General features: G+C 34.7%; 1 protein-coding gene across 2 annotated transcripts in view; it reads left to right on the top strand.

Moving 5' to 3' along the window:
* Positions 1-26,980, top strand: part of LOC110521100 (ryanodine receptor 3) — a 266,242-nt gene that overhangs the window by 203,690 nt on the left and 35,572 nt on the right. For both annotated transcript variants that reach the window (XM_090233224.1, XM_036976224.2), the window contains 6 exons: positions 172-259; positions 367-459; positions 717-884; positions 1,145-1,204; positions 1,724-1,861; positions 26,764-26,876. In XM_090233224.1, coding sequence (XP_090089350.1) covers positions 172-259; positions 367-459; positions 717-884; positions 1,145-1,204; positions 1,724-1,861; positions 26,764-26,876 — 660 coding nt within the window. The remainder of the gene's footprint in view (positions 1-171; positions 260-366; positions 460-716; positions 885-1,144; positions 1,205-1,723; positions 1,862-26,763; positions 26,877-26,980) is intronic.

Below are 26,980 nucleotides of genomic sequence, written 5' to 3' on the forward strand. Positions count from 1 at the left end.
AGATCATAGTGAGATAACATGTATCCAATCTTTCTTATTTGGGATTGCTACCTGCAGATTCCCCCAATGCATATCCTGGACTCTAGGCGACATAACACAACAGATGGTTACTATGGCCTCACCTCTTCTTTAGTCCACTTCTCATGAAAACGTCTGTCAAACTCCCACCAGGTCCAGATGGTTGAAGAGGCCTGATGCTCAGTCCAACGAGCTCTTCACCATGGTGGCGGAGATCTTCATTCTCTGGTGCAAATCACACGTAAGACTTTTCACATTAGAATACTACATACAGTGAGTTCATTTATTTTCAAGTTCTGTTTGAAGATTCTTCTCGTTTCTTTCCTTCTTTACTGACCCCGTCAACAGAACTTCAAAAGGGAAGAGCAGAACTTTGTGGTTCAGAATGAAATCAACAACCTGTCTTTCTTGACTGGGGAACGTAAAACCAAGATGTCCAAGGTAAGGACGGAGCAGGAGTTCGTTTAGCCAGTAGTGAGTAAAGAAAGACATTCGCAGAAGCGCTCTCACTGTGGTTGTCGGGAAATCCTGGTGGAGGCTTCCAGATATACCTGCTTATACCCTCACAATTCCAGGAATCTTCCAACCAGGATTTCTGAAAAACAGAGTATTCTCTCTCTCTCTCTCTCTCTCTCTCTCTCTCTCTCTCTCTCTCTCTCTGTGTATCTCTTTCTCTCTCCCTGTCGGTCTCTCCACAGTCAGGTGGTGACCAGGATAGGAAGCACAAGAAGCGGCGTGGAGAGCTGTATTCTGTCCAGACCTCTCTGATCGTAGCCGCACTGAAGAAGATGCTGCCCATCGGACTCAACATGTGCACCCCAGGAGACCAGGAGCTCATCTCATTGGCCAAGATAAGATACAGTCTGGTGAGTTATACTACATTATCCCTCTAACCCTGGAGACCAGGAGCTCATCTCATTGGCCAAGATAAGATACAATCTGGTGAGATATAATACTGTCATATTGCTAAAGTCTTCAATGATCATGTGAAGTAGCGTATTGATGTGTGATCACGCTACGTTTGTATTCACAGATATCCAGGCCTATCCCCAGCCATTTTGGCATGTTTTTAACCCATTCTCTCACTCCGAGTAGTTTCTCACTCCATCCTGTTTCCCTCCGACAGAAAGACACAGACGACGAGGTGAAGGATCACTTGCGTGAGAACCTACATCTTCAGGACAAGGTAGGCTTGGGAAATGTAAAATGATCTGATATTCCACACGGTGTGTACTTTGTATCTCCCCTGGTCATTTCTCTGCGCTACAGGAAAGTGTGGTCTGTAACCTCTGCATTACTCTGTAACCTCTGCATTACTCTGTAACCTCTGCATCACTTACTGTATTCAGCAGACCAGGACATTCAGATGCAGAAGCATTTGTAAAAAAAAATAAAAAATGTGGATGTAGTTTCAGTGACACCAACTGAAAAAAACATAATATGTTTTTTTTTTATGTTGATATGGTTTAACATTGTAAATGGACAAATTATAACATGTTTAGTGTGTGTGTGTGTGTGTGTGTGTGTGTGTGTGTGTGTGTATGTGTGTGTGTGTATGTGTATGTGTATGTGTATGTGTGTGTGTGTGTGTGTGTGTGTGTATGTGTGTGTATGTGTGTATGTGTGTATGTGTGTGTGTGTGTGTGTGTGTGTATGTGTATGTGTATGTGTATGTGTATGTGTGTGTGTATGTGTGTGTGTGAAGTCTGATGACCTGGCAGTGCAGTGGCAGATGAACCTGTATAAGGATGTGGTGGTGGTGGGGAGTGAGGAACGTGCAGACCCAGAACAGACTGTGGACAGAATACAAAGCATCTCCGCTGCAGTCTTCCACCTGGAGCAGGTACCCTCACAGTCAACAGTTACAACTCTATAAAGTCTGTTGTTTACTACGTGATGACATGATTTTCTCACTGAGACATATGTCTCTTTTACAAGGGTGCCCTGTTTACAAACACAGCATCAAATACAAAGTACAGAATGAGGATTTAGTAATACAATTATAACAGTCAAAGTGTTGATTATAAGAGTCTAAGTGTGGATTATAAGAGTCAAAGTGTGGATTATAAGAGTCAAAGTGTGGATTATAAGAGTCAAAGTGTGGATTATAAGAGTCAAATTGACATCCACAGAATAATGTTTTAAGACGTAATGTCCATAAGTTCGTAATGTTTTGAGACGTCATGTTTTGAGACGTAATGTCCATAAGACGTAATGTTTTGAGACGTAATGTTTTGAGACGTAATGTCCATAAGACGTAATGTTTTGAGACGTAATGTTTTGAGACGTCATGTTTTAAGACATAATGTCCATAAGACGTAATGTTTTGAGACGTAATGTTTTGAGACGTAATGTTTTAAGACATAATGTCCATAAGACGTAATGTTTTGAGACGTAATGTTTTGAGACGTAATGTCCATAAGACGTAATGTTTTGAGACGTAATGTTTTGAGACGTAATGTCCATAAGACGTAATGTTTTGAGACGTAATGTTTTAAGACGTAATGTTTTGAGACGTAATGTTTTGAGACGTAATGTTTTGAGACGTAATGTTTTGAGACGTAATGTCCATAAGTTCGTAATGTTTTGAGACGTAATGTTTTGAGACGTAATGTTTTGAGACGTAATGTTTTAAGACGTAATGTTTTGAGACGTAATGTCCATAAGACGTAATGTCCATAAGTTCGTAATGTTTTGAGACGTAATGTCCATAAGACGTAATGTCCATAAGTTCGTAATGTTTTGAGACGTAATGTCCATAAGACGTAATGTCCATAAGACGTAATGTTTTGAGACGTAATGTCCATAAGACGTAATGTTTTGAGACGTAATGTTTTGAGACGTAATGTTTTGAGACGTAATGTTTTGAGACGTAATGTTTTGAGACGTAATGTCTATAAGTTCGTAATGTTTTGAGACGTAATGTTTTAAGACGTAATGTCTTGAGACGTAATGTCCATAAGACGTAATGTTTTGAGACGTAATGTTTTGAGACGTAATGTCCATAAGACGTAATGTCCATAAGACGTAATGTTTTGAGACGTAATGTTTTAAGACGTAATGGCTTGAGACGTAATGTCCATAAGACGTAATGTTTTGAGACGTAATGTCAATAAGACGTAATGTTTTGAGACGTAATGTTTTGAGACGTAATGTTTTGAGACGTAATGTTTTGAGACGTAATGTCCATAAGTTCATAATGTTTTGAGACGTAATGTTTTGAGACGTAATGTTTTGAGACGTAATGTTTTGAGACGTAATGTCCATAAGTTCGTAATGTTTTGAGACGTAATGTCCATAAGACGTAATGTCCATAAGACGTAATGTTTTGAGACGTAATGTTTTGAGACGTAATGTTTTGAGACATAATGTCCATAAGTTTGTAATGTTTTGAGACGTAATGTCCATAAGACGTAATGTCCATAAGACGTAATGTTTTGAGACGTAATGTTTTAAGACGTAATGTCTTGAGACGTAATGTCCATAAGACGTAATGTTTTGAGACGTAATGTCCATAAGACATAATGTTTTGAGACGTAATGTTTTAAGACATAATGTTTTGAGACGTAATGTCCATAAGACGTAATGTTTTGAGACGTAATGTCCATAAGACGTAATGTTTTGAGACGTAATGTCCATAAGACATAATGTTTTGAGACGTAATGTCCATAAGACATAATGTCCGTAAGACGTAACGGTTTGAGACGTAATGTCCATAAGACATAATGTTTTGAGACGTAATGTTTTGAGACGTAATGTTTTGAGACGTAATGTTTTGAGACGTAATGTTTTAAGACGTAATGTTTTGAGACGTAATGTTTTGAGACGTAATGTCCATGAGTTCATAATGTTTTGAGACGTGATGTTTTGAGACGTAATGTCCATAAGACGTAATGTTTTGAGACGTAATGTTTTGAGACGTAATGTCCATAAGACGTAATGTCCATAAGACGTAATGTTTTGAGACGTAATGTCCATAAGACGTAATGTCCATAAGACGTAATGTTTTGAGACGTAATGTCCATAAGACGTAATGTCCATAAGACGTAATGTTTTGAGACGTAATGTTTTGAGACGTAATGTTTTGAGACGTAATGTTTTGAGACGTAATGTCCATAAGACGTAACGTTTTGAGACGTAATGTTTTAAGACGTAATGTTTTGAGACGTAATGTCCATAAGACGTAATGTCCATAAGTTCGTAATGTTTTGAGACGTAATGTCCATAAGTTCGTAATGTTTTGAGACGTAATGTCCATAAGACGTAATGTCCATAAGACGTAATGTTTTGAGACGTAATGTCCATAAGACGTAATGTTTTGAGACGTAATGTTTTGAGACGTAATGTTTTGAGACGTAATGTTTTGAGACGTAATGTCCATAAGTTCATAATGTTTTGAGACGTAATGTTTTGAGACGTAATGTTTTGAGACGTAATGTTTTGAGACGTAATGTCCATAAGTTCGTAATGTTTTGAGACGTAATGTCCATAAGACGTAATGTCCATAAGACGTAATGTTTTGAGACGTAATGTTTTAAGACGTAATGTTTTAAGACGTAATGTTTTGAGACGTAATGTCCATAAGACGTAATGTCCATAAGTTCGTAATGTTTTGAGACGTAATGTCCATAAGACGTAATGTCCATAAGACGTAATGTTTTGAGACGTAATGTCCATAAGACGTAATGTTTTGAGACGTAATGTTTTGAGACGTAATGTTTTGAGACTTAATGTTTTGAGACGTAATGTCCATAAGTTCATAATGTTTTGAGACGTAATGTTTTGAGACGTAATGTTTTGAGACGTAATGTTTTGAGACGTAATGTCCATAAGTTCGTAATGTTTTGAGACGTAATGTCCATAAGACGTAATGTCCATAAGACGTAATGTTTTGAGACGTAATGTTTTAAGACGTAATGTCTTGAGACGTAATGTCCATAAGACGTAATGTTTTGAGACGTAATGTCAATAAGACGTAATGTTTTGAGACGTAATGTTTTGAGACGTAATGTTTTGAGACGTAATGTTTTGAGACGTAATGTCCATAAGTTCGTAATGTTTTGAGACGTAATGTTTTGAGACGTAATGTTTTGAGACGTAATGTTTTGAGACGTAATGTCCATAAGTTCGTAATGTTTTGAGACGTAATGTCCATAAGACGTAATGTCCATAAGACGTAATGTTTTGAGACGTAATGTTTTGAGACGTAATGTTTTGAGACGTAATGTCAATAAGTTCGTAATGTTTTGAGACGTAATGTCCATAAGACGTAATGTCCATAAGACGTAATGTTTTGAGACGTAATGTTTTAAGACGTAATGTTTTGAGACGTAATGTCCATAAGACGTAATGTTTTGAGACGTAATGTCCATAAGACATAATGTTTTGAGACGTAATGTTTTGAGACGTAATGTTTTGAGACGTAATGTCCATAAGACATAATGTTTTGAGACGTAATGTTTTGAGACGCAATGTTTTGAGACGTAATGTTTTGAGACGTAATGTCCATAAGACATAATGTTTTGAGACGTAATGTTTTGAGACGTAATGTTTTGAGACGTAATGTTTTGAGACGTAATGTCCATAAGACGTAAAGTTTTGAGACGTAATGTTTTAAGACGTAATGTTTTGAGACGTAATGTTTTGAGACGTAATGTCCATAAGTTCATAATGTTTTGAGACGTAATGTTTTGAGACGTAATGTTTTGAGACGTAATGTCCATAAGTTCATAATGTTTTAAGACATAATGTCCATAAGACATAATGTTTTGAGACGTAATGTTTTGAGACGTAATGTTTTAAGACATAATGTCCATAAGACGTAATGTTTTGAGACGTAATGTTTTCAGACGTAATGTCCATAAGACGTAACGTTTTGAGACGTAATGTTTTAAGACGTAATGTTTTGAGACGTAATGTCCATAAGACGTAATGTCCATAAGTTCATAATGTTTTGAGACGTAATGTCCATAAGACGTAATGTCCATAAGACGTAATGTTTTGAGACGTAATGTCCATAAGACGTAATGTTTTGAGACGTAATGTTTTGAGACGTAATGTTTTGAGACGTAATGTTTTGAGACGTAATGTCCATAAGTTCATAATGTTTTGAGACGTAATGTTTTGAGACGTAATGTTTTGAGACGTAATGTTTTGAGACGTAATGTCCATAAGTTCGTAATGTTTTGAGACGTAATGTCCATAAGACGTAATGTCCATAAGACGTAATGTTTTGAGACGTAATGTTTTAAGACGTAATGTCTTGAGACGTAATGTCCATAAGACGTAATGTTTTGAGACGTAATGTCAATAAGACGTAATGTTTTGAGACGTAATGTTTTGAGACGTAATGTCCATAAGACGTAACGTTTTGAGACGTAATGTTTTGAGACGTAATGTTTTGAGACGTAATGTCCATAAGACGTAATGTCCATAAGTTCGTAATGTTTTGAGACGTAATGTCCATAAGACGTAATGTCCATAAGACGTAATGTTTTGAGACGTAATGTCCATAAGACGTAATGTTTTGAGACGCAATGTTTTGAGACGTAATGTTTTGAGACGTAATATTTTGAGACGTAATGTCCATAAGTTCATAATGTTTTGAGACGTAATGTTTTGAGACGTAATGTTTTGAGACGTAATGTTTTGAGACGTAATGTCCATAAGTTCGTAATGTTTTGAGACGTAATGTCCATAAGACGTAATGTCCATAAGACGTAATGTTTTGAGACGTAATGTTTTAAGACGTAATGTCTTGAGACGTAATGTCCATAAGACGTAATGTTTTGAGACGTAATGTCAATAAGACGTAATGTTTTGAGACGTAATGTTTTGAGACGTAATGTCCATAAGACGTAACGTTTTGAGACGTAATGTTTTAAGACGTAATGTTTTGAGACGTAATGTCCATAAGACGTAATGTCCATAAGTTCGTAATGTTTTGAGACGTAATGTCCATAAGACGTAATGTCCATAAGACGTAATGTTTTGAGACGTAATGTCCATAAGACGTAATGTTTTGAGACGTAATGTTTTGAGACGTAATGTTTTGAGACGTAATGTTTTGAGACGTAATGTCCATAAGTTCATAATGTTTTGAGACGTAATGTTTTGAGACGTAATGTTTTGAGACGTAATGTTTTGAGACGTAATGTCCATAAGTTCGTAATGTTTTGAGACGTAATGTCCATAAGACGTAATGTCCATAAGACGTAATGTTTTGAGACGTAATGTTTTAAGACGTAATGTCTTGAGACGTAATGTCATTAAGACGTAATGTTTTGAGACGTAATGTCAATAAGACGTAATGTTTTGAGACGTAATGTTTTGAGACGTAATGTTTTGAGACGTAATGTTTTGAGACGTAATGTCCATAAGTTCGTAATGTTTTGAGACGTAATGTTTTGAGACGTAATGTTTTGAGACGTAATGTCCATAAGTTCGTAATGTTTTGAGACGTAATGTCCATAAGACGTAATGTCCATAAGACGTAATGTTTTGAGACGTAATGTTTTGAGACGTAATGTTTTGAGACGTAATGTCAATAAGTTCGTAATGTTTTGAGACGTAATGTCCATAAGACGTAATGTCCATAAGACGTAATGTTTTGAGACGTAATGTTTTAAGACGTAATGTTTTGAGACGTAATGTCCATAAGACGTAATGTTTTGAGACGTAATGTCCATAAGACATAATGTTTTGAGACGTAATGTTTTGAGACGTAATGTTTTGAGACGTAATGTCCATTAGACATAATGTTTTGAGACGTAATGTTTTGAGACGCAATGTTTTGAGACGTAATGTTTTGAGACGTAATGTCCATAAGACATAATGTTTTGAGACGTAATGTTTTGAGACGTAATGTTTTGAGACGTAATGTTTTGAGACGTAATGTCCATAAGACGTAATGTTTTGAGACGTAATGTTTTAAGACGTAATGTTTTGAGACGTAATGTTTTGAGACGTAATGTCCATAAGTTCATAATGTTTTGAGACGTAATGTTTTGAGACGTAATGTTTTGAGACGTAATGTTTTGAGACGTAATGTCCATAAGACGTAATGTTTTGAGACGTAATGTTTTAAGACGTAATGTTTTGAGACGTAATGTTTTGAGACGTAATGTCCATAAGTTCATAATGTTTTGAGACGTAATGTTTTAAGACATAATGTCCATAAGACGTAATGTTTTGAGACGTAATGTTTTGAGACGTAATGTTTTAAGACATAATGTCCATAAGACGTAATGTTTTGAGACGTAATGTTTTGAGACGTAATGTCCATAAGACGTAACGTTTTGAGACGTAATGTTTTAAGACGTAATGTTTTGAGACGTAATGTCCATAAGACGTAATGTCCATAAGTTTGTAATGTTTTGAGACGTAATGTCCATAAGACGTAATGTCCATAAGACGTAATGTTTTGAGACGTAATGTCCATAAGACGTAATGTTTTGAGACGTAATGTTTTGAGACGTAATGTTTTGAGACGTAATGTTTTGAGACGTAATGTTTTGAGACGTAATGTCCATAAGTTCATAATGTTTTGAGACGTAATGTTTTGAGACGTAATGTTTTGAGACGTAATGTTTTGAGACGTAATGTCCATAAGTTCGTAATGTTTTGAGACGTAATGTCCATAAGACGTAATGTCCATAAGACGTAATGTTTTGAGACGTAATGTTTTAAGACGTAATGTCTTGAGACGTAATGTCCATAAGACGTAATGTTTTGAGACGTAATGTCAATAAGACGTAATGTTTTGAGATGTAATGTTTCGAGACGTAATGTTTTGAGACGTAATGTTTTGAGACGTAATGTCCATAAGTTCGTAATGTTTTGAGACGTAATGTTTTGAGACGTAATGTTTTGAGACGTAATGTTTTGAGACGTAATGTCCATAAGTTCGTAATGTTTTGAGACGTAATGTCCATAAGACGTAATGTCCATGAGACGTAATGTTTTGAGACGTAATGTTTTAAGACGTAATGTTTTGAGACGTAATGTCCATAAGACGTAATGTTTTGAGACGTAATGTCCATAAGACATAATGTTTTGAGACGTAATGTTTTGAGACGTAATGTTTTGAGACGTAATGTCCATAAGACATAATGTTTTGAGACGTAATGTTTTGAGACGCAATGTTTTGAGACGTAATGTTTTGAGACGTAATGTCCATAAGACATAATGTTTTGAGACGTAATGTTTTGAGACGTAATGTTTTGAGACGTAATGTTTTGAGACGTAATGTCCATAAGACGTAATGTTTTGAGACGTAATGTTTTAAGACGTAATGTTTTGAGACGTAATGTTTTGAGACGTAATGTCCATAAGTTCATAATGTTTTGAGACGTAATGTTTTGAGACGTAATGTTTTGAGACGTAATGTCCATAAGACGTAATGTTTTGAGACGTAATGTTTTAAGACGTAATGTTTTGAGACGTAATGTTTTGAGACGTAATGTCCATAAGTTCATAATGTTTTGAGACGTAATGTTTTGAGACGTAATGTCCATAAGACGTAATGTTTTGAGACGTAATGTTTTGAGACGTAATGTCCATAAGACGTAATGTCCATAAGACGTAATGTTTTGAGACGTAATGTCCATAAGACGTAATGTTTTGAGACGTAATGTCCATAAGACGTAATGTCCATAAGACGTAATGTTTTGAGACGTAATGTTTTGAGACGTAATGTTTTGAGACGTAATGTTTTAAGACATAATGTCCATAAGACGTAATGTTTTGAGACGTAATGTTTTGAGACGTAATGTTTTAAGACATAATGTCCATAAGACGTAATGTTTTGAGACGTAATGTTTTGAGACGTAATGTCCATAAGACGTAACGTTTTGAGACGTAATGTTTTAAGACGTAATGTTTTGAGACGTAATGTCCATAAGACGTAATGTCCATAAGTTCGTAATGTTTTGAGACGTAATGTCCATAAGACGTAATGTCCATAAGACGTAATGTTTTGAGACGTAATGTCCATAAGACGTAATGTTTTGAGACGTAATGTTTTGAGACGTAATGTTTTGAGACGTAATGTTTTGAGACGTAATGTCCATAAGTTCATAATGTTTTGAGACGTAATGTTTTGAGACGTAATGTTTTGAGACGTAATGTTTTGAGACGTAATGTCCATAAGTTCGTAATGTTTTGAGACGTAATGTCCATAAGACGTAATGTCCATAAGACGTAATGTTTTGAGACGTAATGTTTTAAGACGTAATGTCTTGAGACGTAATGTCCATAAGACGTAATGTTTTGAGACGTAATGTCAATAAGACGTAAGGTTTTGAGACGTAATGTTTTGAGACGTAATGTTTTGAGACGTAATGTTTTGAGACGTAATGTCCATAAGTTCGTAATGTTTTGAGACGTAATGTTTTGAGACGTGATGTTTTGAGACGTAATGTTTTGAGACGTAATGTCCATAAGTTCGTAATGTTTTGAGACGTAATGTCCATAAGACGTAATGTCCATAAGACGTAATGTTTTGAGACGTAATGTTTTGAGACGTAATGTTTTGAGACGTAATGTCAATAAGTTCGTAATGTTTTGAGACGTAATGTCCATAAGACGTAATGTCCATAAGACGTAATGTTTTGAGACGTAATGTTTTAAGACGTAATGTTTTGAGACGTAATGTTTTGAGACGTAATGTCCATAAGTTCATAATGTTTTGAGACGTAATGTTTTGAGACGTAATGTTTTGAGACGTAATGTTTTGAGACGTAATGTCCATAAGACGTAATGTTTTGAGACGTAATGTTTTAAGACGTAATGTTTTGAGACGTAATGTTTTGAGACGTAATGTCCATAAGTTCATAATGTTTTGAGACGTAATGTTTTGAGGCGTAATGTCCATAAGACGTAATGTTTTGAGACGTAATGTTTTGAGACGTAATGTCCATAAGACGTAATGTCCATAAGACGTAATGTTTTGAGACGTAATGTTTTGAGACGTAATGTTTTGAGACGTAATGTTTTGAGACGTAATGTCCATAAGTTCGTAATGTTTTGAGACGTAATGTTTTGAGACGTAATGTTTTGAGACGTAATGTTTTGAGACGTAATGTCCATAAGTTCGTAATGTTTTGAGACGTAATGTCCATAAGACGTAATGTCCATAAGACGTAATGTTTTGAGACGTAATGTTTTGAGACGTAATGTTTTGAGACGTAATGTCAATAAGTTCGTAATGTTTTGAGACGTAATGTCCATAAGACGTAATGTCCATAAGACGTAATGTTTTGAGACGTAATGTTTTAAGACGTAATGTTTTGAGACGTAATGTCCATAAGACGTAATGTTTTGAGACGTAATGTCCATAAGACATAATGTTTTGAGACGTAATGTTTTGAGACGTAATGTTTTGAGACGTAATGTCCATAAGACATAATGTTTTGAGACGTAATGTTTTGAGACGCAATGTTTTGAGACGTAATGTTTTGAGACGTAATGTCCATAAGACATAATGTTTTGAGACGTAATGTTTTGAGACGTAATGTTTTGAGACGTAATGTTTTGAGACGTAATGTCCATAAGACGTAAAGTTTTGAGACGTAATGTTTTAAGACGTAATGTTTTGAGACGTAATGTTTTGAGACGTAATGTCCATAAGTTCATAATGTTTTGAGACGTAATGTTTTGAGACGTAATGTTTTGAGACGTAATGTCCATAAGTTCATAATGTTTTAAGACATAATGTCCATAAGACATAATGTTTTGAGACGTAATGTTTTGAGACGTAATGTTTTAAGACATAATGTCCATAAGACGTAATGTTTTGAGACGTAATGTTTTCAGACGTAATGTCCATAAGACGTAACGTTTTGAGACGTAATGTTTTAAGACGTAATGTTTTGAGACGTAATGTCCATAAGACGTAATGTCCATAAGTTCATAATGTTTTGAGACGTAATGTCCATAAGACGTAATGTCCATAAGACGTAATGTTTTGAGACGTAATGTCCATAAGACGTAATGTTTTGAGACGTAATGTTTTGAGACGTAATGTTTTGAGACGTAATGTTTTGAGACGTAATGTCCATAAGTTCATAATGTTTTGAGACGTAATGTTTTGAGACGTAATGTTTTGAGACGTAATGTTTTGAGACGTAATGTCCATAAGTTCGTAATGTTTTGAGACGTAATGTCCATAAGACGTAATGTCCATAAGACGTAATGTTTTGAGACGTAATGTTTTAAGACGTAATGTCTTGAGACGTAATGTCCATAAGACGTAATGTTTTGAGACGTAATGTCAATAAGACGTAATGTTTTGAGACGTAATGTTTTGAGACGTAATGTCCATAAGACGTAACGTTTTGAGACGTAATGTTTTGAGACGTAATGTTTTGAGACGTAATGTCCATAAGACGTAATGTCCATAAGTTCGTAATGTTTTGAGACGTAATGTCCATAAGACGTAATGTCCATAAGACGTAATGTTTTGAGACGTAATGTCCATAAGACGTAATGTTTTGAGACGCAATGTTTTGAGACGTAATGTTTTGAGACGTAATATTTTGAGACGTAATGTCCATAAGTTCATAATGTTTTGAGACGTAATGTTTTGAGACGTAATGTTTTGAGACGTAATGTTTTGAGACGTAATGTCCATAAGTTCGTAATGTTTTGAGACGTAATGTCCATAAGACGTAATGTCCATAAGACGTAATGTTTTGAGACGTAATGTTTTAAGACGTAATGTCTTGAGACGTAATGTCCATAAGACGTAATGTTTTGAGACGTAATGTCAATAAGACGTAATGTTTTGAGACGTAATGTTTTGAGACGTAATGTCCATAAGACGTAACGTTTTGAGACGTAATGTTTTAAGACGTAATGTTTTGAGACGTAATGTCCATAAGACGTAATGTCCATAAGTTCGTAATGTTTTGAGACGTAATGTCCATAAGACGTAATGTCCATAAGACGTAATGTTTTGAGACGTAATGTCCATAAGACGTAATGTTTTGAGACGTAATGTTTTGAGACGTAATGTTTTGAGACGTAATGTTTTGAGACGTAATGTCCATAAGTTCATAATGTTTTGAGACGTAATGTTTTGAGACGTAATGTTTTGAGACGTAATGTTTTGAGACGTAATGTCCATAAGTTCGTAATGTTTTGAGACGTAATGTCCATAAGACGTAATGTCCATAAGACGTAATGTTTTGAGACGTAATGTTTTAAGACGTAATGTCTTGAGACGTAATGTCATTAAGACGTAATGTTTTGAGACGTAATGTCAATAAGACGTAATGTTTTGAGACGTAATGTTTTGAGACGTAATGTTTTGAGACGTAATGTTTTGAGACGTAATGTCCATAAGTTCGTAATGTTTTGAGACGTAATGTTTTGAGACGTAATGTTTTGAGACGTAATGTCCATAAGTTCGTAATGTTTTGAGACGTAATGTCCATAAGACGTAATGTCCATAAGACGTAATGTTTTGAGACGTAATGTTTTGAGACGTAATGTTTTGAGACGTAATGTCAATAAGTTCGTAATGTTTTGAGACGTAATGTCCATAAGACGTAATGTCCATAAGACGTAATGTTTTGAGACGTAATGTTTTAAGACGTAATGTTTTGAGACGTAATGTCCATAAGACGTAATGTTTTGAGACGTAATGTCCATAAGACATAATGTTTTGAGACGTAATGTTTTGAGACGTAATGTTTTGAGACGTAATGTCCATTAGACATAATGTTTTGAGACGTAATGTTTTGAGACGCAATGTTTTGAGACGTAATGTTTTGAGACGTAATGTCCATAAGACATAATGTTTTGAGACGTAATGTTTTGAGACGTAATGTTTTGAGACGTAATGTTTTGAGACGTAATGTCCATAAGACGTAATGTTTTGAGACGTAATGTTTTAAGACGTAATGTTTTGAGACGTAATGTTTTGAGACGTAATGTCCATAAGTTCATAATGTTTTGAGACGTAATGTTTTGAGACGTAATGTTTTGAGACGTAATGTTTTGAGACGTAATGTCCATAAGACGTAATGTTTTGAGACGTAATGTTTTAAGACGTAATGTTTTGAGACGTAATGTTTTGAGACGTAATGTCCATAAGTTCATAATGTTTTGAGACGTAATGTTTTAAGACATAATGTCCATAAGACGTAATGTTTTGAGACGTAATGTTTTGAGACGTAATGTTTTAAGACATAATGTCCATAAGACGTAATGTTTTGAGACGTAATGTTTTGAGACGTAATGTCCATAAGACGTAACGTTTTGAGACGTAATGTTTTAAGACGTAATGTTTTGAGACGTAATGTCCATAAGACGTAATGTCCATAAGTTTGTAATGTTTTGAGACGTAATGTCCATAAGACGTAATGTCCATAAGACGTAATGTTTTGAGACGTAATGTCCATAAGACGTAATGTTTTGAGACGTAATGTTTTGAGACGTAATGTTTTGAGACGTAATGTTTTGAGACGTAATGTTTTGAGACGTAATGTCCATAAGTTCATAATGTTTTGAGACGTAATGTTTTGAGACGTAATGTTTTGAGACGTAATGTTTTGAGACGTAATGTTTTGAGACGTAATGTCCATAAGTTCGTAATGTTTTGAGACGTAATGTCCATAAGACGTAATGTCCATAAGACGTAATGTTTTGAGACGTAATGTTTTAAGACGTAATGTCTTGAGACGTAATGTCCATAAGACGTAATGTTTTGAGACGTAATGTCAATAAGACGTAATGTTTTGAGATGTAATGTTTCGAGACGTAATGTTTTGAGACGTAATGTTTTGAGACGTAATGTCCATAAGTTCGTAATGTTTTGAGACGTAATGTTTTGAGACGTAATGTTTTGAGACGTAATGTTTTGAGACGTAATGTCCATAAGTTCGTAATGTTTTGAGACGTAATGTCCATAAGACGTAATGTCCATGAGACGTAATGTTTTGAGACGTAATGTTTTAAGACGTAATGTTTTGAGACGTAATGTCCATAAGACGTAATGTTTTGAGACGTAATGTCCATAAGACATAATGTTTTGAGACGTAATGTTTTGAGACGTAATGTTTTGAGACGTAATGTCCATAAGACATAATGTTTTGAGACGTAATGTTTTGAGACGCAATGTTTTGAGACGTAATGTTTTGAGACGTAATGTCCATAAGACATAATGTTTTGAGACGTAATGTTTTGAGACGTAATGTTTTGAGACGTAATGTTTTGAGACGTAATGTCCATAAGACGTAATGTTTTGAGACGTAATGTTTTAAGACGTAATGTTTTGAGACGTAATGTTTTGAGACGTAATGTCCATAAGTTCATAATGTTTTGAGACGTAATGTTTTGAGACGTAATGTTTTGAGACGTAATGTCCATAAGACGTAATGTTTTGAGACGTAATGTTTTAAGACGTAATGTTTTGAGACGTAATGTTTTGAGACGTAATGTCCATAAGTTCATAATGTTTTGAGACGTAATGTTTTGAGACGTAATGTCCATAAGACGTAATGTTTTGAGACGTAATGTTTTGAGACGTAATGTCCATAAGACGTAATGTCCATAAGACGTAATGTTTTGAGACGTAATGTCCATAAGACGTAATGTTTTGAGACGTAATGTCCATAAGACGTAATGTCCATAAGACGTAATGTTTTGAGACGTAATGTTTTGAGACGTAATGTTTTGAGACGTAATGTTTTAAGACATAATGTCCATAAGACGTAATGTTTTGAGACGTAATGTTTTGAGACGTAATGTTTTAAGACATAATGTCCATAAGACGTAATGTTTTGAGACGTAATGTTTTGAGACGTAATGTCCATAAGACGTAACGTTTTGAGACGTAATGTTTTAAGACGTAATGTTTTGAGACGTAATGTCCATAAGACGTAATGTCCATAAGTTCGTAATGTTTTGAGACGTAATGTCCATAAGACGTAATGTCCATAAGACGTAATGTTTTGAGACGTAATGTCCATAAGACGTAATGTTTTGAGACGTAATGTTTTGAGACGTAATGTTTTGAGACGTAATGTTTTGAGACGTAATGTCCATAAGTTCATAATGTTTTGAGACGTAATGTTTTGAGACGTAATGTTTTGAGACGTAATGTTTTGAGACGTAATGTCCATAAGTTCGTAATGTTTTGAGACGTAATGTCCATAAGACGTAATGTCCATAAGACGTAATGTTTTGAGACGTAATGTTTTAAGACGTAATGTCTTGAGACGTAATGTCCATAAGACGTAATGTTTTGAGACGTAATGTCAATAAGACGTAAGGTTTTGAGACGTAATGTTTTGAGACGTAATGTTTTGAGACGTAATGTTTTGAGACGTAATGTCCATAAGTTCGTAATGTTTTGAGACGTAATGTTTTGAGACGTGATGTTTTGAGACGTAATGTTTTGAGACGTAATGTCCATAAGTTCGTAATGTTTTGAGACGTAATGTCCATAAGACGTAATGTCCATAAGACGTAATGTTTTGAGACGTAATGTTTTGAGACGTAATGTTTTGAGACGTAATGTCAATAAGTTCGTAATGTTTTGAGACGTAATGTCCATAAGACGTAATGTCCATAAGACGTAATGTTTTGAGACGTAATGTTTTAAGACGTAATGTTTTGAGACGTAATGTTTTGAGACGTAATGTCCATAAGTTCATAATGTTTTGAGACGTAATGTTTTGAGACGTAATGTTTTGAGACGTAATGTTTTGAGACGTAATGTCCATAAGACGTAATGTTTTGAGACGTAATGTTTTAAGACGTAATGTTTTGAGACGTAATGTTTTGAGACGTAATGTCCATAAGTTCATAATGTTTTGAGACGTAATGTTTTGAGGCGTAATGTCCATAAGACGTAATGTTTTGAGACGTAATGTTTTGAGACGTAATGTCCATAAGACGTAATGTCCATAAGACGTAATGTTTTGAGACGTAATGTCCATAAGACGTAATGTCCATAAGACGTAATGTTTTGAGACGTAATGTTTTGAGACGTAATGTTTTGAGACGTAATGTTTTGAGACGTAATGTTTTAAGACATAATGTCCATAAGACGTAATGTTTTGAGACGTAATGTTTTGAGACGTAATGTTTTAAGACATAATGTCCATAAGACGTAATGTTTTGAGACGTAATGTTTTGAGACGTAATGTCCATAAGACGTAACGTTTTGAGACGTAATGTTTTAAGACGTAATGTTTTGAGACGTAATGTCCATAAGACGTAATGTCCATAAGTTCGTAATGTTTTGAGACGTAATGTCCATAAGACGTAATGTCCATAAGACGTAATGTTTTGAGACGTAATGTCCATAAGACGTAATGTTTTGAGACGTAATGTTTTGAGACGTAATGTTTTGAGACGTAATGTCCATAAGTTCATAATGTTTTGAGACGTAATGTTTTGAGACGTAATGTTTTGAGACGTAATGTTTGGAGACGTAATGTCCATAAGTTCGTAATGTTTTGAGACGTAATGTCCATAAGACGTAATGTCCATAAGACGTAATGTTTTGAGACGTAATGTTTTAAGACGTAATGTCTTGAGACGTAATGTCCATAAGACGTAATGTTTTGAGACGTAATGTTTTAAGACGTAATGTCTTGAGACGTAATGTCCATAAGACGTAATGTTTTGAGACGTAATGTCAATAAGACGTAATGTTTTGAGATGTAATGTTTCGAGACGTAATGTTTTGAGACGTAATGTTTTGAGACGTAATGTCCATAAGTTCGTAATGTTTTGAGACGTAATGTTTTGAGACGTAATGTTTTGAGACGTAATGTTTTGAGACGTAATGTCCATAAGTTCGTAATGTTTTGAGACGTAATGTCCATAAGACGTAATGTCCATGAGACGTAATGTTTTGAGACGTAATGTTTTAAGACGTAATGTTTTGAGACGTAATGTCCATAAGACGTAATGTTTTGAGACGTAATGTCCATAAGACATAATGTTTTGAGACGTAATGTTTTGAGACGTAATGTTTTGAGACGTAATGTCCATAAGACATAATGTTTTGAGACGTAATGTTTTGAGACGCAATGTTTTGAGACGTAATGTTTTGAGACGTAATGTCCATAAGACATAATGTTTTGAGACGTAATGTTTTGAGACGTAATGTTTTGAGACGTAATGTTTTGAGACGTAATGTCCATAAGACGTAATGTTTTGAGACGTAATGTTTTAAGACGTAATGTTTTGAGACGTAATGTTTTGAGACGTAATGTCCATAAGTTCATAATGTTTTGAGACGTAATGTTTTGAGACGTAATGTTTTGAGACGTAATGTCCATAAGACGTAATGTTTTGAGACGTAATGTTTTAAGACGTAATGTTTTGAGACGTAATGTTTTGAGACGTAATGTCCATAAGTTCATAATGTTTTGAGACGTAATGTTTTGAGACGTAATGTCCATAAGACGTAATGTTTTGAGACGTAATGTTTTGAGACGTAATGTCCATAAGACGTAATGTCCATAAGACGTAATGTTTTGAGACGTAATGTCCATAAGACGTAATGTTTTGAGACGTAATGTCCATAAGACGTAATGTCCATAAGACGTAATGTTTTGAGACGTAATGTTTTGAGACGTAATGTTTTGAGACGTAATGTTTTAAGACATAATGTCCATAAGACGTAATGTTTTGAGACGTAATGTTTTGAGACGTAATGTTTTAAGACATAATGTCCATAAGACGTAATGTTTTGAGACGTAATGTTTTGAGACGTAATGTCCATAAGACGTAACGTTTTGAGACGTAATGTTTTAAGACGTAATGTTTTGAGACGTAATGTCCATAAGACGTAATGTCCATAAGTTCGTAATGTTTTGAGACGTAATGTCCATAAGACGTAATGTCCATAAGACGTAATGTTTTGAGACGTAATGTCCATAAGACGTAATGTTTTGAGACGTAATGTTTTGAGACGTAATGTTTTGAGACGTAATGTTTTGAGACGTAATGTCCATAAGTTCATAATGTTTTGAGACGTAATGTTTTGAGACGTAATGTTTTGAGACGTAATGTTTTGAGACGTAATGTCCATAAGTTCGTAATGTTTTGAGACGTAATGTCCATAAGACGTAATGTCCATAAGACGTAATGTTTTGAGACGTAATGTTTTAAGACGTAATGTCTTGAGACGTAATGTCCATAAGACGTAATGTTTTGAGACGTAATGTCAATAAGACGTAAGGTTTTGAGACGTAATGTTTTGAGACGTAATGTTTTGAGACGTAATGTTTTGAGACGTAATGTCCATAAGTTCGTAATGTTTTGAGACGTAATGTTTTGAGACGTGATGTTTTGAGACGTAATGTTTTGAGACGTAATGTCCATAAGTTCGTAATGTTTTGAGACGTAATGTCCATAAGACGTAATGTCCATAAGACGTAATGTTTTGAGACGTAATGTTTTGAGACGTAATGTTTTGAGACGTAATGTCAATAAGTTCGTAATGTTTTGAGACGTAATGTCCATAAGACGTAATGTCCATAAGACGTAATGTTTTGAGACGTAATGTTTTAAGACGTAATGTTTTGAGACGTAATGTTTTGAGACGTAATGTCCATAAGTTCATAATGTTTTGAGACGTAATGTTTTGAGACGTAATGTTTTGAGACGTAATGTTTTGAGACGTAATGTCCATAAGACGTAATGTTTTGAGACGTAATGTTTTAAGACGTAATGTTTTGAGACGTAATGTTTTGAGACGTAATGTCCATAAGTTCATAATGTTTTGAGACGTAATGTTTTGAGGCGTAATGTCCATAAGACGTAATGTTTTGAGACGTAATGTTTTGAGACGTAATGTCCATAAGACGTAATGTCCATAAGACGTAATGTTTTGAGACGTAATGTTTTGAGACGTAATGTTTTGAGACGTAATGTCCATAAGTTCATAATGTTTTGAGACGTAATGTTTTGAGACGTAATGTTTTGAGACGTAATGTTTTGAGACGTAATGTCCATAAGTTCGTAATGTTTTGAGACGTAATGTCCATAAGACGTAATGTCCATAAGACGTAATGTTTTGAGACGTAATGTTTTAAGACGTAATGTCTTGAGACGTAATGTCCATAAGACGTAATGTTTTGAGACGTAATGTCAATAAGACGTAAGGTTTTGAGACGTAATGTTTTGAGACGTAATGTTTTGAGACGTAATGTTTTGAGACGTAATGTCCATAAGTTCGTAATGTTTTGAGACGTAATGTTTTGAGACGTGATGTTTTGAGACGTAATGTTTTGAGACGTAATGTCCATAAGTTCGTAATGTTTTGAGACGTAATGTCCATAAGACGTAATGTCCATAAGACGTAATGTTTTGAGACGTAATGTTTTGAGACGTAATGTTTTGAGACGTAATGTCAATAAGTTCGTAATGTTTTGAGACGTAATGTCCATAAGACGTAATGTCCATAAGACGTAATGTTTTGAGACGTAATGTTTTAAGACGTAATGTTTTGAGACGTAATGTTTTGAGACGTAATGTCCATAAGTTCATAATGTTTTGAGACGTAATGTTTTGAGACGTAATGTTTTGAGACGTAATGTTTTGAGACGTAATGTCCATAAGACGTAATGTTTTGAGACGTAATGTTTTAAGACGTAATGTTTTGAGACGTAATGTTTTGAGACGTAATGTCCATAAGTTCATAATGTTTTGAGACGTAATGTTTTGAGGCGTAATGTCCATAAGACGTAATGTTTTGAGACGTAATGTTTTGAGACGTAATGTCCATAAGACGTAATGTCCATAAGACGTAATGTTTTGAGACGTAATGTCCATAAGACGTAATGTCCATAAGACGTAATGTTTTGAGACGTAATGTTTTGAGACGTAATGTTTTGAGACGTAATGTTTTGAGACGTAATGTTTTAAGACATAATGTCCATAAGACGTAATGTTTTGAGACGTAATGTTTTGAGACGTAATGTTTTAAGACATAATGTCCATAAGACGTAATGTTTTGAGACGTAATGTTTTGAGACGTAATGTCCATAAGACGTAACGTTTTGAGACGTAATGTTTTAAGACGTAATGTTTTGAGACGTAATGTCCATAAGACGTAATGTCCATAAGTTCGTAATGTTTTGAGACGTAATGTCCATAAGACGTAATGTCCATAAGACGTAATGTTTTGAGACGTAATGTCCATAAGACGTAATGTTTTGAGACGTAATGTTTTGAGACGTAATGTTTTGAGACGTAATGTCCATAAGTTCATAATGTTTTGAGACGTAATGTTTTGAGACGTAATGTTTTGAGACGTAATGTTTGGAGACGTAATGTCCATAAGTTCGTAATGTTTTGAGACGTAATGTCCATAAGACGTAATGTCCATAAGACGTAATGTTTTGAGACGTAATGTTTTAAGACGTAATGTCTTGAGACGTAATGTCCATAAGACGTAATGTTTTGAGACGTAATGTCAATAAGACGTAATGTTTTGAGACGTAATGTTTTGAGACGTAATGTTTTGAGACGTAATGTTTTGAGACGTAATGTCCATAAGTTCGTAATGTTTTGAGACGTAATGTTTTGAGACGTAATGTTTTGAGACGTAATGTTTTGAGACGTAATGTCCATAAGTTCGTAATGTTTTGAGACGTAATGTCCATAAGACGTAATGTCCATAAGACGTAATGTTTTGAGACGTAATGTCCATAAGACGTAATGTTTTGAGACGTAATGTTTTGAGACGTAATGTTTTGAGACGTAATGTTTTGAGACGTAATGTCCATAAGTTCATAATGTTTTGAGACGTAATGTTTTGAGACGTAATGTTTTGAGACGTAATGTTTTGAGACGTAATGTCCATAAGTTCGTAATGTTTTGAGACGTAATGTCCATAAGACGTAATGTCCATAAGACGTAATGTTTTGAGACGTAATGTTTTAAGACGTAATGTCTTGAGACGTAATGTCCATAAGACGTAATGTTTTGAGACGTAATGTCAATAAGACGTAATGTTTTGAGACGTAATGTTTTGAGACGTAATGTTTTGAGACGTAATGTCCATAAGTTCGTAATGTTTTGAGACGTAATGTTTTGAGACGTAATGTTTTGAGACGTAATGTTTTGAGACGTAATGTCCATAAGTTCGTAATGTTTTGAGACGTAATGTCCATAAGACGTAATGTCCATAAGACGTAATGTTTTGAGACGTAATGTCCATAAGACGTAATGTTTTGAGACGTAATGTTTTGAGACGTAATGTCCATAAGACGTAATGTCCATAAGACGTAATGTTTTGAGACGTAATGTCCATAAGACGTAATGTCCATAAGACGTAATGTTTTGAGACGTAATGTCCATAAGACGTAATGTTTTGAGACGTAATGTTTTGAGACGTAATGTTTTGAGACGTAATGTTTTAAGACATAATGTCCATAAGACGTAATGTTTTGAGACGTAATGTTTTGAGACGTAATGTTTTAAGACATAATGTCCATAAGACGTAATGTTTTGAGACGTAATGTTTTGAGACGTAATGTCCATAAGACGTAACGTTTTGAGACGTAATGTTTTAAGACGTAATGTTTTGAGACGTAATGTCCATAAGACGTAATGTCCATAAGTTCGTAATGTTTTGAGACGTAATGTCCATAAGACGTAATGTCCATAAGACGTAATGTTTTGAGACGTAATGTCCATAAGTTCGTAATGTTTTGAGACGTAATGTCCATAAGACGTAATGTCCATAAGACGTAATGTTTTGAGACGTAATGTCCATAAGACGTAATGTTTTGAGACGTAATGTTTTGAGACGTAATGTCCATAAGACGTAATGTCCATAAGACGTAATGTTTTGAGACGTAATGTCCATAAGACGTAATGTCCATAAGACGTAATGTTTTGAGACGTAATGTCCATAAGACGTAATGTCCATAAGACGTAATGTTTTGAGACGTAATGTTTTGAGACGTAATGTTTTGAGACGTAATGTTTTAAGACATAATGTCCATAAGACGTAATGTTTTGAGACGTAATGTTTTGAGACGTAATGTTTTAAGACATAATGTCCATAAGACGTAATGTTTTGAGACGTAATGTTTTGAGACGTAATGTCCATAAGACGTAACGTTTTGAGACGTAATGTTTTAAGACGTAATGTTTTGAGACGTAATGTCCATAAGACGTAATGTTTTGAGACGTAATGTTTTGAGACGTAATGTCCATAAGACGTAATGTCCATAAGACGTAATGTTTTGAGACGTAATGTCCATAAGACGTAATGTCCATAAGACGTAATGTTTTGAGACGTAATGTCCATAAGACGTAATGTCCATAAGACGTAATGTTTTGAGACGTAATGTTTTGAGACGTAATGTTTTGAGACGTAATGTTTTAAGACATAATGTCCATAAGACGTAATGTTTTGAGACGTAATGTTTTGAGACGTAATGTTTTAAGACATAATGTCCATAAGACGTAATGTTTTGAGACGTAATGTTTTGAGACGTAATGTCCATAAGACGTAACGTTTTGAGACGTAATGTTTTAAGACGTAATGTTTTGAGACGTAATGTCCATAAGACGTAATGTCCATAAGTTCGTAATGTTTTGAGACGTAATGTCCATAAGACGTAATGTCCATAAGACGTAATGTTTTGAGACGTAATGTCCATAAGACGTAATGTTTTGAGACGTAATGTTTTGAGACGTAATGTTTTGAGACGTAATGTTTTGAGACGTAATGTCCATAAGTTCATAATGTTTTGAGACGTAATGTTTTGAGACGTAATGTTTTGAGACGTAATGTTTTGAGACGTAATGTCCATAAGTTCGTAATGTTTTGAGACGTAATGTCCATAAGACGTAATGTCCATAAGACGTAATGTTTTGAGACGTAATGTTTTAAGACGTAATGTCTTGAGACGTAATGTCCATAAGACGTAATGTTTTGAGACGTAATGTCAATAAGACGTAATGTTTTGAGACGTAATGTTTTGAGACGTAATGTTTTGAGACGTAATGTTTTGAGACGTAATGTCCATAAGTTCGTAATGTTTTGAGACGTAATGTTTTGAGACGTAATGTTTTGAGACGTAATGTTTTGAGACGTAATGTCCATAAGTTCGTAATGTTTTGAGACGTAATGTCCATAAGACGTAATGTCCATAAGACGTAATGTTTTGAGACGTAATGTTTTGAGACGTAATGTTTTGAGACGTAATGTCAATAAGTTCGTAATGTTTTGAGACGTAATGTCCATAAGACGTAATGTCCATAAGACGTAATGTTTTGAGACGTAATGTTTTAAGACGTAATGTTTTGAGACGTAATGTCCATAAGACGTAATGTTTTGAGACGTAATGTCCATAAGACATAATGTTTTGAGACGTAATGTTTTGAGACGTAATGTTTTGAGACGTAATGTCCATAAGACATAATGTTTTGAGACGTAATGTTTTGAGACGCAATGTTTTGAGACGTAATGTTTTGAGACGTAATGTCCATAAGACATAATGTTTTGAGACGTAATGTTTTGAGACGTAATGTTTTGAGACGTAATGTTTTGAGACGTAATGTCCATAAGACGTAATGTTTTGAGACGTAATGTTTTAAGACGTAATGTTTTGAGACGTAATGTTTTGAGACGTAATGTCCATAAGTTCATAATGTTTTGAGACGTAATGTTTTGAGACGTAATGTTTTGAGACGTAATGTTTTGAGACGTAATGTCCATAAGACGTAATGTTTTGAGACGTAATGTTTTAAGACGTAATGTTTTGAGACGTAATGTTTTGAGACGTAATGTTTTGAGACGTAATGTCCATAAGACGTAATGTTTTGAGACGTAATGTTTTAAGACGTAATGTTTTGAGACGTAATGTTTTGAGACGTAATGTCCATAAGTTCATAATGTTTTGAGACGTAATGTTTTGAGACGTAATGTCCATAAGACGTAATGTTTTGAGACGTAATGTTTTGAGACGTAATGTCCATAAGACGTAATGTCCATAAGACGTAATGTTTTGAGACGTAATGTCCATAAGACGTAATGTCCATAAGACGTAATGTTTTGAGACGTAATGTCCATAAGACGTATTGTCCATAAGACATAATGTTTTGAGACGTAATGTCAATAAGACGTAATGTTTTGAGACGTAATGTTTTGAGACGTAATGTTTTGAGACGTAATGTTTTGAGACGTAATGTCCATAAGTTCGTAATGTTTTGAGACGTAATGTTTTGAGACGTAATGTTTTGAGACGTAATGTCCATAAGTTCGTAATGTTTTGAGACGTAATGTCCATAAGACGTAATGTCCATAAGACGTAATGTTTTGAGACGTAATGTTTTGAGACGTAATGTTTTGAGACGTAATGTCAATAAGTTCGTAATGTTTTGAGACGTAATGTCCATAAGACGTAATGTCCATAAGACGTAATGTTTTGAGACGTAATGTTTTAAGACGTAATGTTTTGAGACGTAATGTCCATAAGACGTAATGTTTTGAGACGTAATGTCCATAAGACATAATGTTTTGAGACGTAATGTTTTGAGACGTAATGTTTTGAGACGTAATGTCCATAAGACATAATGTTTTGAGACGTAATGTTTTGAGACGTAATGTTTTGAGACGTAATGTTTTGAGACGTAATGTCCATAAGACATAATGTTTTGAGACGTAATGTTTTGAGACGTAATGTTTTGAGACGTAATGTCCATAAGACGTAATGTTTTGAGACGTAATGTTTTAAGACGTAATGTTTTGAGACGTAATGTTTTGAGACGTAATGTCCATAAGTTCATAATGTTTTGAGACGTAATGTTTTGAGACGTAATGTTTTGAGACGTAATGTTTTGAGACGTAATGTCCATAAGACGTAATGTTTTGAGACGTAATGTTTTAAGACGTAATGTTTTGAGACGTAATGTTTTGAGACGTAATGTCCATAAGTTCATAATGTTTTGAGACGTAATGTTTTAAGACGTAATGTTTTGAGACGTAATGTTTTGAGACGTAATGTCCATAAGTTCATAATGTTTTGAGACGTAATGTTTTAAGACATAATGTCCATAAGACGTAATGTTTTGAGACGTAATGTCCATAAGACGTAATGTTTTGAGACGTAATGTTTTGAGACGTAATGTCCATAAGACGTAATGTCCATAAGACGTAATGTTTTGAGACGTAATGTCCATAAGACGTAATGTCCATAAGACGTAATGTTTTGAGACGTAATGTCCATAAGACGTAATGTCCATAAGAAGTAATGTTTTGAGACGTAATGTTTTGAGACGTAATGTTTTGAGACGTAATGTTTTGAGACGTAATGTCCATAAGACGTAATGTTTTGAGACGTAATGTTTTGAGACGTAATGTTTTGAGACGTAATGTCCATAAGACGTAATGTCCATAAGACGTAATGTTTTGAGACGTAATGTTTTGAGACGTAATGTTTTGAGACGTAATGTTTTGAGACGTAATGTTTTGAGATGTAATGTCCATAAGACGTAATGTCCATAAGACGTAATGTCCATAAGACGTAATGTTTTGAGACGTAATGTTTTGAGACGTAATGTCCATAAGACGTAATGTCCATAAGACGTAATGTTTTGAGACGTCATGTTTTGAGACGTAATGTTTTGAGACGTAATGTCCATAAGACATAATGTCCGTAAGACGTCATGTTTTGAGACATAATGTCCGTAAGACGTCATGTTTTGAGACGTAATGTCCATAAGACGTCATGTTTTGAGACGTAATGTTGTGCCCTCTAGGTGGAGCAGCCTCTGAGGATGAAGAAGTGTGTGTTTCAGAAGCTGCTGTCCAAACAGCGTAAACGTGCCGTGGTGGCCTGCTTCCGTATGGCTCCTCTCTACAACCTCCCCAGGTAAGACAGGCTTCTATCAAACTTACATACGACTCAGGACAATTAGAGGTACCCTGATGGAAAAACTGGAGGCCTAAATTGTCTCTGTCAACTAAATGAGATAC

This window comes from Oncorhynchus mykiss, chromosome 4 (genome assembly GCF_057628025.1).
Source record: "Oncorhynchus mykiss isolate SJ-2025 chromosome 4, ASM5762802v1, whole genome shotgun sequence".
In the NCBI taxonomy this organism is placed as follows: Eukaryota; Metazoa; Chordata; class Actinopteri; order Salmoniformes; family Salmonidae; genus Oncorhynchus; species Oncorhynchus mykiss.